Source organism: Anser cygnoides, chromosome 9 (assembly GCF_040182565.1).
Source record: "Anser cygnoides isolate HZ-2024a breed goose chromosome 9, Taihu_goose_T2T_genome, whole genome shotgun sequence".
Lineage (NCBI taxonomy): Eukaryota > Metazoa > Chordata > Aves > Anseriformes > Anatidae > Anser > Anser cygnoides.
In genome coordinates, this window is record NC_089881.1 from 13,827,741 (window position 1) to 13,845,192 (window position 17,452).

Genomic DNA, 17,452 nt, shown 5'->3' on the forward strand with positions numbered 1-17,452 from the left:
TGCAGTTTTAGGAGCATATTAAAATCGGTAATCTTAGGAATAGAAATCATGAGTCACGTAATGTCACATAAATTGTGTTGGTGTTGGCTCCCTGCTGTAGCCAATGCCTTTCCTCTTATGAATTCAAGTACTGTGCTGGTGAAGTAAGGGGGGTGTGCTTTTCCCTTCCCAAACCCCTGTGTGTGTGTGAAGTTGGCACATGCGGGCGCTCACCGGTTTCGTGCCTCGCAGCATGGCAGCGATGGTATGGACTGGTGACAGGCTACCTGGAAGCGCTGCTTGCTGCGGAGGGCTTTGGTTGCCACTTTCACCTAGTTGTTTTTTTTGATTGTTGTTTGTTTTGATTTCCTAGTTGTTCTGTCTCACTCAGAGCTGATTTTACAGAATTTCTTCGTATTTGTTCCATTATACCTCAAAAAAATTACTTTTTCCTGAATGAGTCAGAAACGTGATAAAAGATGAAGGGAACACAGAATGTCATGGTTTTTGAGTCCTACTAGTGCAGGGTCTTTCTGGCTATGTTGTGCCAAAGACTCTGAACATTCAGGAAAAGCAGGCACTGAAGGCCCTGTTGATCCACTACCTTCAGCAAATCATCTAGGCGTCTTTTAGTATGAAGCCAAGAACATGGAAGGCTGTGAAAGAGAAAGGACTGTAGGTCTGTCATATAACTTTGCTATTTTATCTCATATTGTGCTAGTCATCCTCTCAGTTGAGGCTCGCGTTGATTGATGAAGTGTTTTGAAAGCCAAATACAGGCCAGTCAGCCTTTCACCAGCTGTCAGTTTAGTAAACAGCTCTAGCAAGCTCCTGTGGTATAGTGTTTCTGTATGGCTGCCAAAGCTGCTGTATACATTTCAGTTAATACAACTATTAAGTAAATGACTGTCTGAGAGAACCACCAAGCCTGCAGTGAACACCATCTTCTTCCTGTTCTTCTATTTTGGGCTGTGGTATCAAGAGCACTCTCGATTATGATTAAGGATGTGCAGGATGATTTTTATCGTTTAAAGAAGTTAATGCAACCAAAACGTCTCAGATATTTTTAGAAAACATGACTTTGTGACTTTGTCTCTTTAGAATGGCCTGCATCCATAGTTAAGGGCTGATACAGTAACTTAATTTGCTCTATGCAACTAAGACTTTTAGTGTACCGTGTACCAAGATTTTGAGTTGGGTTTAAGCTTTATGTCTTCAGCCTTTGTAGGATTTATAGTAAGTCAAAGAGAGAAAGTGTGGTGTTGATACAGCAAGGTAAACTGAAATCTTGACGTGCCCACTAGCTGTGCGGTCTCGTTGGAAGAGTTTGCTTCCCTTTCCTAGAACATGGGGTGGGGCCGGTGCTTTCTCCTGTGCTCCAGAACAGAGGTCTGTGAATTTGTCTTGTTCAATAACAGCTGCTTTGTAAAAGGTTCAGTGAAGTGGGTAGGATCTTAACCTTCTTTTTCCCTTCGTGAAAGGCATTTATTCCACAGTTATCTTCCTGTATTAACATTAGAATCACTGTATCTGTCAGAATTTTTTCCATTTCTCGGAAATGAGCCTACCATAAAGTACTGAAACACGTTAAGTGAGCTCCTAGAACCCTAACAGGGAATTACTTCGTATTTCTCTGTTCCTTCCCTACCCTCATTGACTTTCATAGAGCAGTTTTATTACCACACATTTGCTACTGATTCCTGTTTCAAATATGTTATTCTACCATCTCTTGAGACCAATTTTCTTCTTTATTCTACTGATAATGTTTTAAGACCTACCTGGTACTTGGTGTTGTAATTGCTTACACATTGACCCTGAGACACAGACCCCTAGAATGGCCTAGGTTGGAATTGGATTGTTGACCTTAGTGATCTTGAAGGTATTTTCCAACCTAGCTGATTCTGTAATTCCAATGGCTCTGTAACAGACAGTGCCCATGGATGTTTTCCTACCTTAAAGGAAATATCCTTCCTTAACACTGTCTCTCAAGTGTCTTTAATTTTCAGGCAAATGGAGATCATGTAGTTTCATGTATCAGGAACACTTGCAGATTTCTCCAGTTAGAAGGAAAAAAAACCTTCTGATGACAGCCAAGGCTGTTTGTGCACTAACCAAATGCTGTAATGAAGTTGTAGCAGGTAGAAGTCTAAAAGGGCACTATAATCACAATGCTGGTCTCACAGACATAGGCAAAGATATCAAATGTCAATAGGCTTTGACAAGGACATATGCACCCTGCCAGATGCCATGTTCATGTTAAGGCAGCAATCCATCAAATTTATTCCTCATGAAATGAATAGGAGTGTTCCTATTTCACAGCAGATGGGTAACTTTTTACAATCTGTCAAGGAAACTCAGAAAGCTTTAATACAGAAGCTGAATTTAGTGCTGAGACCTGATTTCTTGTTAACACCACCCCCACCTCCTAGCAAGTCTTCCCTGAATCCTGGATGCACCTGCTGAGGATCTGCCTTTTCTGGTTTTGCCCAAAGTAGCACCAACAACAGTCATGTCTGTACCATTCAAAATAATTAGAATCATAGAATTCTAGTATTCTTTCTAAAAAGTCTTGCATGAAGGGAGGGGGGAGGGAGGATCTACTCTGTGATGTACTAATAAAGCTGCAGTATCTCCTGCACCTTGACTGGTTTACTGTCCCCTTCAAGTGATCACCTCTTGCTAGTAGCTTGTGTTCCTTCCAGTAAGTGCTTGGGCTCCAATGCAAAAAGCCGACTCACCTGAGCCGCATACATTCCCTGTACCTCCTTCATGTTTAACAAAGATTACCTACTGTAAGCTGCTGCTGGAGTAAATGCTGAAGTTGGCACAGAGGTGTTCTAATCTCCACTTGACCGACCTGGCTGAGGGTGGTTTTATGGAGGGTGGAAGGCACCTGATCAACACTGATGTGCATTTAGGCTACAGCAGATTTTTCACTGAGGAAGTAAGGTGTGAGGACGCAGTTGTTCCAGTTAACTGTGATCCTCTTTTCCTGCCTTTTTTTTATGGTGATGTCATGTATCGTGACTGTATGGGGTTTTCATATTCCAGAAAGCTTGCAGGGGTCCTAGAGTTTGTGCAGTGCTGTTGCTTGCATTTTGAAAGACTCAAGGCTCCAAGTACTAGGCTCAACATTTAAAAAAATATATATAATCAAAAATGGCCTAGTTCTCAAACTGTTGGTTAGAGCCTACTTGTTAATACATCTCCCTTAAAAATATTAATTTGTACCATTTTTATCTTTGCTATAATGCCATCTTATGGCAGTGAAGTAATACTTTCAAAAAGTAAATTCATACTGCTACAAACATGTGATACCGCATAGCTTAAAAAAATTAACAGTAAGGAAACAGGACAGTAGAGCTCATGTTTACACTTCAGAAATTGCTTTCCCATAGTTAAAATCACCCAGAACAGACTATTTAAAGCTGCTTTCTCATAGGCTAATCACAGTATTAGCAGCAACTGTTTACAGGCAGTATATGCTTAAATTTTAAGCTCGGGAAAAGTCTGCATTAAAAATCTAATGATGACAATAGTTCTTCTGTGTAGATATATAAAATCCCTACAGTCACTCCTGTAATTCCTTTCTTCTTTATTACATCACCAATTTAAATCCAAACAGTAAATTGAATAAAACGTCCTGCTAGTGAAGAGCTTAATGTTATACAATGGCTGCCACAATCAAGTCCCAGTTTCACTTGTAAAATTGAGCGGATACTAAAAGAGCCACACATCCATGCTGAAATGTAGTATCATTCCCAGATAATATAATCTGCTGAGACTCATCTTGATATACTTGACTAAGATATTTAATACTTGCACTGCTAGCAAACCTTCTGAAATTGTAGTTGCAGTATCTTCTGCAAGTTCCAGGTTTCATATGAAGCCCTCCCTTCTTTTTCCCACCTTAACTTTGTGATGTTTATCTAGAAATACTTTTAAATACATTTTTAAATATAACAATTATGGAAAGGATGGTAAATACGGCTGTAAGTGATCAACTTTTGCAGTTCCTGATCTGTAAAAAGCACAATAAAAAAGGAATTATGGATATAGATTTATTTTTAATCATCTTTTAAATGCATCTTACAACACCTCTGTGTTTGTCTTATTACATATAGCATTTTATACATGCCAGAATTATGTTTATAGTATTTCAATTAATTTTACTTACTGAGCAATATTCTCGGAATAACGACACATGGCAAAACTGGTTAAAGATCTTCCAAGAAAGAGATTCAAAGGCAAGAAATGTTTGGGCTTAAACAACTGGCAGAAGCAGTTTGATAAGCTCTGAAATTTCAAGTTAAGCTTTTGAATTTATACACTTAAACGTATGACTGAAATGGATGAATGGAGTTACATGGTTTTCTGTGTTTTTTCTTCCTTTCCTAAAACATGGCCTAAAAAACAGAAGCAGCAATAAGCATGCCATATTCTAAGAGCTAAACACTTTTTCAGTATCAAATGCCAGAAGCATATTATACTACATTACTTGCCCAGAATAGCACAAATGCATTGCAGTTAGAACCGGTTTAGTGCTCCCTGAGCTTCAGACAAGTCAGTTTCTGAATTTGTAGCACAGCACGGGCCAAGTACCACTTAAAGTTAAAATGCATTCCAAGGCAAGATAGTGGTGTTTGTCATCAAGAATAGGCACTTCTCAGAGCTTGGGTTTTTATTAAAGAAATTAACATATTTGTGAACAAGAACTGAAAGATCAGCTTCTAACCAAATCCCCTAACACTGCTAGCTGACGAACTAACTCCTCATCACAGGGAGTGTAGAAGGAAGATGAAAAAACCAAGGGCCACAAATGCCTGAGAACATTATTTCAGCTTCCCTGAATTTGCAGAGGAGAAGGGTGCAGTTAGCAGGGTAGCAAGGCATTGCTACCACTGTGACAGTTCACTGCTGCAAATGGAATGGGCATTAACCCAAGGGATATACGGCCATGCCGTGGCCAGAATGCAGCATCTGATCACTGAACTCTCCTCAATACTTCAGTAACACAGAGGCTGCAGATCAATGTAACCCCCCTCGAGTTCCGTGCAAGGCACTCTGGAGACCTCAGCTAGGGCAGGACACAGGCAGAGGTTCAGAAAGGCTGCTTTTGCTGTCTATGGTTGAACCTGTTTGCACCATCTATTTCCACTGCTGGGTGGGTGGAATTTTTCCCATGAGAGATGGGTGATGTTCCTTGAACCTTCTGGTAACATCCAGAAGGGCTGACATTAGTAGAGAAGGCAACTTTAACATCTGAAAACTGCTAGTCTTCAGGGTGCTGTGGCTTCTTATAGGAGCCTTTCACTGCAGACTCATCCTCCATGCTACAACGCGTTTGTGCACATGATTTCTTTCGGGCATACACCTAACGCTAACTAGGCATACACCTAACGCTAACTACAGCGGAAAACAGTGTTACCGTATCAGTCACCAACTTCTTCCTCACTTCTTTAGGGTGTAAGACCCTTACCTGAGCAATGCTTACCCCCAAACCCCAAGTCTCCTCTTTAGCAAGGGTCCTCTTACCACCACCCAGCTGGGGAGAAGGTGACCTGCTGCAAGCCCTTGAGAAGGAAAGGAGGGTGCAACCCCACCTCCAGGAGTCCTTGCCTTTGTACCGGGAATAGAGGGGCCTAAGCAAGTAGCGCCACGCCATGCCATGGCACCCAAGAAAGCCAAGCAAATGAAGGGACAGCCAAAAACGCTTTTTTTCTCTTTTCCTGATGTTAGATCAGCTGCAATGGGCGGATAAAGATAGGATAATAAAATATCTTTTCCAGAGGAAGAAACAATAACAGGCTCTTTTCCTTTCAGTGCACTACTTAGGAATATCCTTATTCATTTTCTACAAACACTTCCAAATTTGTTTTTTTTTTTCCCCCCGTTCTTTTGGCCATGAACATATGTAAGTAGATCATTTTAAGAACTGTCAGACTTAGGAAAAAAAGCAGGCTTTCACAGAGGTAAGCTATCCCACACTCCAAGAAGGGGCTATTCAGTATTTTATTTATCAGCAAATTTCTAGTCCTGACTAGTCAGAAACTGGAAGAAGCCTCATGCACTCCAACAGTATTTGTTCAAGCATTAACAGTTAAGTGCAACCCCAATATTTATGCAGAAAACTAATACTGTATATTTTGGTTTTTAAAAACTAACAGTATCTAAAACCTGTTATGTCTACCTAATGCAGAGTTGGATAATGACCCATTACAGAAGCTACAGAATCCATCTTCTGCATGAACATTTGCAGCAAGAAACTGAAATCCCTTCTAAGATCTCACACTCATTTACTCTAAATTCACAACCATAAAACAGATAATAAGCAAACGTCACATTAAGAGGAAATGTTAGTTTATCCTTGAAACAATTACCAACAGATAAAATACTTACTATTGACATGTCTAAGGACATGTTTAAACAAGTTTTTGTATTATTCTAGCTTAAATTACATCAGGAAAGAATTATTCTTGTCTAAAGCTGAATTTAGCTTGGTAATAAGCAAAATAAACCTAATCCTTTTTTTCTTTTTTTTTTAAGAATACTGGTCTCAGCATTTTTCTGTATTTCTTCCTGTTTCATTATCATTTTTATCATCAATTAGTGTTTCATTATAGGAGATGATCATCTGCTAGTACCAGTGAGTTTAAACTTTTCTCAATATTAACCCTCTTCAGAATTCTCCCCCAATCTATATACTTCAGATTTGACTCGTCTCCTCCTACCTCAATAATAATCAATAAAAATCAGTACTTACAGCAGATCTACAGCGAAACTGAAAAATGCAGTGTCCTTCCTACAGACTGCACTAATAAATGTATATTCTGTACGGAAAGAAGGCATTCCTTAATCTTATTTATAGATTGTTAGCAGCCAAAAAAAACAGAACTGACAGAGACTAGAATTTGTCATGCTACATGTTTTAATTAAGACTTGAAATCGCTTAATCCTTTCTTTCAAATACAATTCCTTAATCAGGAAATATGTGGTTGCTATATGAACTGTCATCTTACTGTGGCTATGGATCTGGTATTCCTTAGCTGCATTATTCCCCTCCAGGGACAGGCAGCACAATGTAAATGGCATTTTTCAGTATGTCATTAAAATACCTCATATTTCAACTTGTTGGAGGCTCTCCATTTGCAAAATAACTTTCAGAAAACTCGCATCTCATTTAAGTGTCTCCATTTTCATGCTTTAATGCTAAGAATTACACAGAGCTCTGTGAAATACGAAAATGAAAGCAGACAGAAAACACCATTCATAAAACAGATTTATAAATAAATTGCTATTTCTGACTAGCAAGTAACCAGAAAGCATGCAGACAATAATTTCAACAAGTGGAATATTACCTGGGTGGAGCTGGCAGCAACCGAAATGCAGTCAATGAAACCATGTCTCCGAGTGAAAAATGCAACTATCTGCTGCCAACGGGAAGGCTCATTTCGTAACTCATCTGTCGAGCCTTTCTTTGCCCACTGCTTGTGCTTTGGGCCTACAGAGCTATGGCTTGAGCCCGTGTTGCCTCGATTGGCGCGAGAATAGAGGAGTGTGTTATTTCCGAAAATGTAATTCATCTCTGCAGCTCTGCAGGTGGTTGCCAGGCAGTCTTACTTCCCTACCAGCTGCTGAGTGGTGAATGAGCAGAAAAAAAAGATGCAGATAGAATTACAGCAGCATCGCTTACAAACCAGGAAAACAAAATTCTTCATAGCTGATGCTGTTCTTCTTCCAAGCTTTTCTACCACCTACATCCTTCCTCTACCTGTGATTGCTCGAGAGTATGCTCATTATTGTAATTCTAAGAAAAAGCACAAGTAAATGTTTTCCTTCTTGTTCCTTTTTCAGAACCCACAGGATCGAAAGCTTGTTTGATCGAAAGCTTGTTTTCTCTTCCTAGAGAAATAATAATACCTGCACCTAACAGGTATTTAAGAGAAATTGGATGGCAGGTACAGTACAACGTTAGAAATCCACAGCTAAAAGGATGGTGGTGCATGGTAACAGCTACTGGGTGGAGAAAGCATGGATCACAAATCACCAAGTTTCAATCACTGTCTCCATTAAGATCCAATAGCATCTTTTCACTGCCTGCATAAATTATAAACATGAACTGAATTAAACAGGGAACATGCAGCAATGCAGCACAACTTCACTTATTCACTGGTTTCAGTCTTCTGAAAGCATTCCTCAGAAAAAAGGAGACCTCGTTCAGAATGAATAGCCAAGAAAAAATCACTGGTTCCTTTTTTATTTAAAAAAATCCTCCCTCTTTAGCACATAAAACTACTCAGAAGGAAACACATACCCTTCTGAACACAACAGTCATTTTATATTGTGTATCAGTGGATGGCTAGTTTTTTGTTTTTGTTTTTTTGACTCAGCAAGATTAGGGATATTAGCATTAAACACTAGAATTCAACGCTTTGTTGCTCTTATTTTATCACTAACATGTCAGGATCTTAACACCTATCTCCAGAATTCTGCAAGTACTCTAGGCGTAATATGAAAACAACAAATATATCGTGACCCAAAGTTGTACCTCAGAAGTACAGGAAATGGCAAAAAAAATCTGAAAGATGCTTATTGTGCACTAATGAATTTTCCATAAAATTACTTTGATTTCCAATAAAAATCACAGGACTACTAGTGCTATAGGACACAAGACACTAGTGCTATAGAGCACATTTTCTTTGCTCTCTTCACAGTAAAAAGGAGAGGTCGCACAGTAAACAACTAAAAGGTTATCTGGAATTCAAGTTATCTTACTGAATTATTCACTAATCAAATTTTACACTTTTTTTTTTTTTTTTTTTTAAGTCCTCCGGCTCAAATGCAAGAGACTGCTTTAGGAAATCAGTTACGTATTGAGGCTTTCAGTACAGCTTGCCTCCAGAAATCCAATACAAAATTATCAAAACTGCCTGTCCTATTTTCTATACAAAATGCTCTAGTGGTCAGAACCATACACCAGGGAAAACGTTTTCTTAAAAAGAAAAGCCTCAATATGGTTAACAAAGGCAGAAAAGTCCCTATATGGGCTTACAACACCAATACAACCTACAACAATAGAGTTTTACAAATCTACTGACTCACAATGCTGATTTTAGCAGAAATTATTAAATCCCTCCATAAACATTTTTGGGTGCAATATACTCTTCTGCATGTGAAATTTTCACCAACTGCTTATGTTACAATGCAAACAAAAATAATTCAATATTTGTATTTACCGAGATATTGGTAATAAGATCCATGCACAATTTACTTCTCATTACTAGTACACTTCAATAACAACACTGACAGCATTTTTCAGACAAACCTTATTAATATTCATAAAATACGATAGCTTATCACTGTAAATCATATGAAGCTAGGTCTGATTTGGGCACAGTCCTTAAAGCTGTGTTCATAAAGAAGGTAACAGAAGTAAAGATACGTCTGAGACACAGTAGAACATGAACTAGAAACTTTTTACAGTGTGAATTTTTCTAATTTGAGGGAAGAGAAGATTGTAGCCTTACCTGAACATTTATATTGTTATAGTCACAAAAAAATGTAAATAAGAACTTAAAAAAAACACAGTTCTGACATTCAGGAATTTTTATTCAAAATTTCTGTTGTCAACAGAGTAGGAAGACAAAGATGTATAGATTTTCCTCCCATCCCAACCCCTAAGTTCAGTGCTGAAAGCAAAGCTGCAAAGGACACTTTGGAGCTTAAACAAGCTGTATAGTTCTTAATCTGTGCCCTAACACACACGTTTCCATGTTCAGAAAATGCATTCTTTTAAGCACTTGCCAAGATTTCATCACTATACATATCGCTATCGAGATACTGCTATGCAGTTCAAAGTTTTATGGTATAAAAGAACACAAGCTATTCATTACTGTTAAAGGAGAAAATTTAATTTTATATACACAAATATCTGATAGAACGTCCGCTGCGATGGCCTAGCTTGACTTCCTGCAAAACAAATGACAACCATTTGTCATCTTTAAAGGTGTAGGCTTGCCACTGGTTTGAATTAAGCTGTTTCATAGGCCGTATTCTGTGCAGGTCAGATCTAGAATAAAACACTGTTTGCACATCTGGTCTGGAAAATTGCCCTCCAGAGCTGCCCGGGTTTTGCTGGCTGGGAAGGAAGAGGCACTCGGGAAGGCTCACCAGGACACGCTGATGCGGACAACACAGTGAAGCAGGGGCTGAGCAGAACAACCAACCACAACCAAAACGCTTGGTCATGAGCAGGACCAAAGGCCAAGGCACAGAGAGGCATAAGCAATTAAAGTCAAAAAGGAACATCCTGTGCCTTATTCTGACCCCTGTATGACAAACTCTTTCAACTGTGATTGCTAGGGAAGCACAGCTATCCATAAATCAAAACTGACAGCCAAGAAAAGTGTGTTTCAAAAAAATTCTGCACGTAATATTCATACACCTATGTGTCTCCATAGGCTTCAAAATGGACAGCCACACGGGCGAGTATTGTTTATAATTCTGAAAATAATAATACATAATAATCCATAATACATGGACAAGAGCCTATTTTTCTTGACATTACATGGACCAGTTTGAAGGTGAGACAGGTAGGCTGTATTTTAAGGCATTTTCCTTCGAGGACTGTTCCCACTCACCCCACGACAAACCCAGGGCATCACTGACATAGGGGCTTTAGAAATCAGCACTTCAGGAAAGGCAGGTAGAGACAAAAATTCCTGATAGTGAGCCATGAGGCTTTCCTTTTGATGCAACAGAGGGACAAAAGTCCAGAGAGGGACTTCAAGCAGAGGTTAAGCAATCACACTGGTGACACGAGACAAGCAATCTGTGCTGGTACCCTCTTTATGGATATTAATGGTATTGAGCAGGATTTACTGATGCCTAAGAAGATATAGCTGCAATTATTTGTAGAAGCCTGCACTATGGTAATGAGGTAAACCCAGATTTTACAAGTTACAGCCACAACAACCCAAAGGTGGCAGCATAGCCTACATCTAGAAATGATGCAGCATCACGATAAAGCAAAGGGGTCTGGACAGGAAGAATACTAGCTTGTGCAGGTGAAAATGAAGACGGGTGGGAGGTAAAATAAGGACTTGTTTTGAACAAAATGCATTTCAGTGGAGTCTGAAGGTAGTCTACACCTACACGTAGTAGTCTACACCCACATGTAGAAATCGCAGTAAGTATCCAGAGGAGACAATCCAAGAATCCTCAGTACAGAGGTTAGGGCTCAAACTGCAGCAAATGGCCTATGGAGTCAGGGCAGGGCAGGAGACTCACCAGGGCGTCTGAAGAAGCCCTGAGGAGAGCTGCTGTCATTCCCTCCCCATATTCTGCACTCTAAACTGATGGGGACAAAGAAAACCCACAGCCAAACAAAGGCCTTATTTACTGTGAGGCAAGAATTAAGAATTCACAGATAAACATAATTAAGATTTACAAATCAGTACACACAGTACGCATACCTTTCTACAGCTTAATAAAATTACTGAAAGATGCATCTGCTTTTGTAGCAGACATGGAACAACATTATTTGTTATGCAGCCAGTTAACAAGATACAGTAACCACTGTGATTAAATGTACTTAAAAATTAGCATCAAGTACTTGGAATGGAAATACTCTGATTTTGTACTTGAGCCATTTCTTATTAGCAGCTTGCTGGGACGAGTTAAACATGACATACCATACTTTAATCTCAAAGAAAGCTTTCCTGCACATACCTCCACCAGCAGGCATACCTTGAAATTGAAATATACAGCAACAAAACTGTTTGCATATGCAAACAGCAGTTATATGTCAATTGCTCTTTAAACAACAAGCACAACTGAATTCTTTGAAAAATGTCTTGTTAGTTTTCTTATCACACTGCTAAACAGTACAAACTGGATAAACTGATACATTTTAGAGAGTAAATTCAAGAAGAACCTAAAACAGTGGCAGGTGCCTATGTTCAGTACCGCTTACCTTACTATTAAAAAGTAGAGACAAATGAAATGCGTACAACTAAATTTAAATACTCAAATAGAAGACTATATAGCTAGCTCCCAAGGTGGGGAAAAAACACTGAAAAATATAATATATGGGACCAAAAGGATGGCCTTTGATCAACTGTAATTTGCACAGTCAAAAAAGTACATATTGCAGTATGAAACCCACAGATTATTCCAGAATAATACATTACTAGTAGAAGGATGAACATCAACAATTACTAAAAAGCATTCGTATTACACCCCCATAACCTACCAATCTGTGTAGATTAAAGTGCCTGGTTTTCCGTACACTGCTCATGAATCTTCTGCCCATCCTTTTGGCACGCCAGACTGATAAAAACATCCTATGTTTAACACAAGTTTCTTTAGCCTTTCTTCAAAGTGAGCCCAACTGCACTGAGCTCTCCAGGGAAATCTCAGGGGAAATGAGTACAACCAGTTATTAAGACAACTTGATGTTGATTACTATATCCTAGGTTGTTCCAATGTTTGGATTAATCCACCTTCCATCTGTTACAGTTTTTCTTTCTTATCTCTGTTGACAAGAATTTGTTGAACAGATCCACATTGAAAGAGAGGCAGATTTGGTCAACGGCTTCTTAACAGGAGACACAAACTGATACCTCTGCACATATTTGTATATTCCTCAACTTAAAGGAACTTTAAAAGTAGCAATCTGTTAAGGACTTGGGCAAGGCTTTTTAATTAACAGTTGCAGAGCACCTCCTCAAAAGCGGCCACCAAATCATAACACTAGCCTAAAAATGAGTACTTCTGAGGGTCTGTTCAAGTTGGTCTTCATAATTTCTGCTGATCTCCCATGTACATCCCTAACTACAGAGGTACTGTCTTCCTGCTGAAGATAGCATAAAGTTTTAAGGGTCTCCATTTAGGTAACAGTAAGAGATTGCAACTTTCTCACAACCATAAATATCAGCTGATCTTGCAAAATGCATGTCAGCCTATCTTTAATTAATAAATGGAAGCAGCATCGGCAGCTTCAGGGGAACCTTGCCTACCTGGCTCAGAGGGAAGTAGGATTTAGGAAATCATATAAGCAGGAAAACGTACTTGGGCAAGTAGGGAGGTAGAATTACTTTGACTGTTGTCTCACCTTGAGCATGCCTTTGTAGTTCAAGAAATCCTAATGCCCATCATTTCACTGAGCTTTTCCACTCTCTTAATGAGCAGAGAAGCCTATTTTAACAGGTGCTCCACAAGCTCTCAAGACATCTGGGGAAGCACTTGAGAGGATGAGGGGGATGGAGGAGGAGGGTGGGGAGTGGCTGCAAGCAGGACAGACCGGGAGAGGAACCTATCCATCTTATCAGCACAACATTCAGAGACTACCAGCAGCTGAAAGATTTCCAAAGTTACAGCTGGACTGGGGGATCACTGGAGTTAGTGGCTATAATTTAATCATTCTATAAATAAAGTATATAAAATATAATATATAAACCTGCTAATTTCCATTTCCATTTCTGAATAAGCTTACGTTTCTGAAATAACTCGCTAATTATACTTTTACTGACCTAACCTTACTGACTTGAGTTTTGTTAACAATCTCCTGACTCAGCTCCTTCCCAAACGAGGAGTCAAACTGATGTATCTTTCACTGTAGGGTAGCTGCTCCCTGTTTGACCACTCTTTATTTCTCTTCTGCGAACCATTTCTAGTTTGATATACCTTCTGATATAAGAAACCATGCAGTTCTCAAGGAACACTGCAGATTTCAACAGTGATACAATAATGCAATTTTATTCCCATTTGCTTCCCCAGACATTCTTGCTATTCCGTTTGCCTTTTTGACTGTTACTGAGCACTGAAATGATTTTTCCATCAGTCTATTTTAACCCTGAGCTCTCATTCCTCAGAGACGATACAATGAGGAGACTAGTTTTTCCTGACATACTTATGGTAACCTCCATCCATCATGATTACTGATGTTCTTTCCTACCCTTTACTTTCCTGTTGGTTTGTTGTTTCCTTTTGATGGTGTTTTTTTTTTTTTAAATTAATTAAACCCTAAGTTTTTTTTTCTTAATCCACGACAACCTAATTTTTCTATAAGCCTTTTCAGGGAGTTACGTCGCATGCATCTAAGAAAAACTAGAAACCAACATCAACAAGATGATCTTCATGCACGCGCTCTAATACCTTTGTGCAGCAGAAGACTCTGCCATGCTTTCATCACTTCCTCATCAGCACTTTCTCCAGGCACTCACTGATCCTGCCCTTTACAACAGTTCCTCCATTTTCCCAGTTCAGAATGAGGCCGAGTTGCCATTTCTACGAGCCCTTCCAGATGCCTCTTTAAGAAAAGTACCACCTTGCCATATTTCATTCCTGTGATACCACAGTCAATTTAGGCAGACTTATACATCACTGTAGCACTAACAGATACATAGTTTGAGTCCATTTAAAACTATTCAGCATAAATACCAATAGGTCTTGAAAACACTTTTACAAAGATGTCTGAACATGTGTCAAAAACAGGTATACACTAAATGGGCTCAAGACATTTATCCCACAGAGTAAAACTACAGTGCATGTTGTCAGCTGGACCAGACAGCAAAGCCTGTGACACAGCTTTGGGTATCACTTACATTGGAAAAATTTTTGAAACTGTCTACACATACATTGTAAATACAGGGCTGTAAATAAAATAGTTATCCTTTCATGTGCAGATCACTTTAAATGAAGAATACTTCATTTTAAGACATTTTTTTTCTATCATATTGCATCATGACCTGTTATGTTGTGTAACCTTACAATGATTTATTACTCACAGCTTTTTTCCTTGATAGAAAACTAATTGTCAGTCCACGGTTTAAAACCTTGTTTGATATTAGATCTATCACAGATTTCGCTTGGTTGGAGTTTTAATATTTCTAATTAATGGAAATATTAGATTGAAAAATGAAAGTATGATAGAAAAGCTAAATTCAGCCTTACAATTAAAATCTTTTTGTAGCACCACCATCTAGTGGTCGCTCTTGTTAGCAGTGTATTGCTTTCCAGTACACCAAAGCCAGATCAGCTTGGTCACATTTTATTTCATAGTAACTTGAGAAACTCTCATGCTGCAATCCCAAATTCCTACAAAAAATTTTGAAAGCTCGTACTGAAGAAACTCTAGTACTAGCTGCCTGCCTACCTGAAAACATTCAAGTGTCCGGGACAGAATACTTGTGAAGGAAGTTTGACCATTCTTCTTACCTGTTCGTGATTGTCTATCACCAAGCACTCAAAAAAAAAAAAATGCATTTTACAGGATGAAGAAGAGTTTCACTTCACCCAGTGTTAGATAACAGAGGATAACAAATCTCATAGGTTAAGTTTACATGTCTGATGCTTGAGGTACACAGTATACATTTCCTCACAAACTGACAAAGCTCGACCCTAACAAGGCAAAAACATCACGTGCCCTGTCTTATGCTTAAACTTCAAATCAGTACAGATAGTATTGGTTACTTCGTGACAACTGCAAACAACCAAAATCCTACCTTACCCTGAGGTAGCTCACCCCTCTTAGACAGGAAACCACCTTGAGTTACTATGGCACTTAACATAAAACATCTGAAAAGAGTAATTACATGCACATCCTCTAAACATTTCAGATATACATTTGACTTTTTTGGTTACTGAAGGATGCTCTTTGAAAACCATCCACGTGTCCAAGCAAGTTGCAACAGCTACTTTAAGTCCTACAGATGATGAAAGCTCCTCTTGAGGACAAAAACTATTTAAAACCTTGCACACCTCAGTTCTTCATCATCTTCTATCCATGTTCTGCATTAGTGTTCTAGGCTGTAGAGGGCTTGCTAAAAAGAGAAGGTATTCCTCAGAAAATCTGATTCTACTGCCCTCTGCAGCATTTCTCAAAAAGCAGCATATGACTGCAAAGCAGCGTTTACATCCAAAAGGTTAGCTTGGAGAACAACTCCGTATTTGAAATTTAAAAAGTATTTAGCAAGTCTAATTAAAAAAACAGCCTGTGTTATTAGTATAATGAACACATCCTCTTTCTTACTAAAACTTCCCAATGCCCTCTGTTACATTTTGTTTCTTTAAACAAAGGCACTATTGAATACAGCTAATTAAGATCTTGTATACCAGCCAATACCTGGTCCCTACACCACAGTGCAGTGAGCCAGTCTAACAAACAAATTCACAAAGCTCTCTCAACCCAGAGCTGTTGCTGCTAAATAGATCTTCAGCATGAGCTATGCCAACACCAGGAACATGTATTGAAGAGAGGACCAGCTACGCTAAGCATTCAATAGCAACCTTGGGTTTCTCTGACATACTTAAGTCAAATAAAAATATAACACAAATAAAACTCAAACACAGGAACTACTCTGTGTACTTTGGTTTCCCTACAGTTCAGGCAGTGAAAAAGACACCAAGGTAATTAGAGCCCTTTGAACTGTCTCAAGTACAATGAAAGAGCATCTAGATTGATCTGCTTCTTAGAACTATCTCATATATATAACCATTATATATTTTTATCACTATTTGCAGAGGTATCTGGATTGTGAAATATATTAAACCTGATCTCTAAGTACAGACAGTTGTGCAGTTTGCCTCTTTGCCTTTTTGACCCCTTTATACTTTCTGAAATGCACGACTAAGCACACTATAAATTAGGAAAAGCTTGTGCATAGAGTCCACCTTAAGTCTCCAGTGGCAGAGGGTTTTTTTAATATATATATAATGAACACACACAAAATGCAATGTATTACTTTAGGTATCCATGAATTTATGGATACCTAGACATGGCAAAGTGTGTTACTGTGTGTGTGCCTTCATAAGCAACACAAGATTGAGGTCCTAGCCCAGCCCAAAATGAGAGGTTTGTTGCGTTAGCTTTCTTACAAGGCTCCTCAGAAGTTAATAAAGCCCACTTCAAATAGGTTACTCATTAGGACATGAAGAATACAGCTTGTCTTGTGCTTCCCTGAAGACTACAGAAACACACAGAGGATTTCTTATGGAGTTTAATGTAAAAATAAATGTGTCCAATAACACTGTTTACATTTTCTAAAATTTTAGAAAAGATGAAAGACAATTATTAAATACACCCCCACTACAGCCCGTTCCTCTGTAGAATCCTTAGAAGTAGATAATAAAGAGCTGATGCTCAATATTTTTCCTTAGAGTTACACTTCCAGAACATTTTAAGTTTAGAACAACTTTTTTTCTTAAAATATCCTGATGCTTTGTACAGTACTCTGCTAATTTCAGGCAAAGGATACTACCACACCAAAAACTCAAGCTAAAAATGTCAAAACTGAGGCCTACCTTATCATTCTAAACCCCAAATACTCATCATTATCAAATCATTTTTCCATTTTTTCTTCAAAAAAGAGCCAGATAGATTCAGAAGTGTTTATAGAAAACACACCATTTAGTCTGGCACACTAAAATATTAAGCTATTCAGAAAATGATTAAGCTGCATTTCCCTACTAA

General features: G+C 38.6%; 1 protein-coding gene across 26 annotated transcripts in view; it reads right to left on the bottom strand.

The window, feature by feature from the left end:
* Nucleotides 1-17,452, bottom strand: part of DLG1 (discs large MAGUK scaffold protein 1) — a 151,186-nt gene that overhangs the window by 78,631 nt on the left and 55,103 nt on the right. Inside the window, exon 1 of one of the 26 annotated variants that reach the window (XM_067002574.1) lies at nt 7,338-11,040. The exons of 20 other annotated variants lie outside the window; for them this stretch is intronic. In XM_067002574.1, coding sequence (XP_066858675.1) covers nt 7,338-7,562 — 225 coding nt within the window. In that variant the 5' untranslated portion in view covers nt 7,563-11,040. Of the gene's footprint in view, nt 1-7,337; nt 11,041-17,452 lie in introns of those variants that run through there. 5 more of the 26 variants (XM_067002577.1, XM_067002582.1, XM_067002583.1 and 2 more) reach the window with 5 other exon arrangements.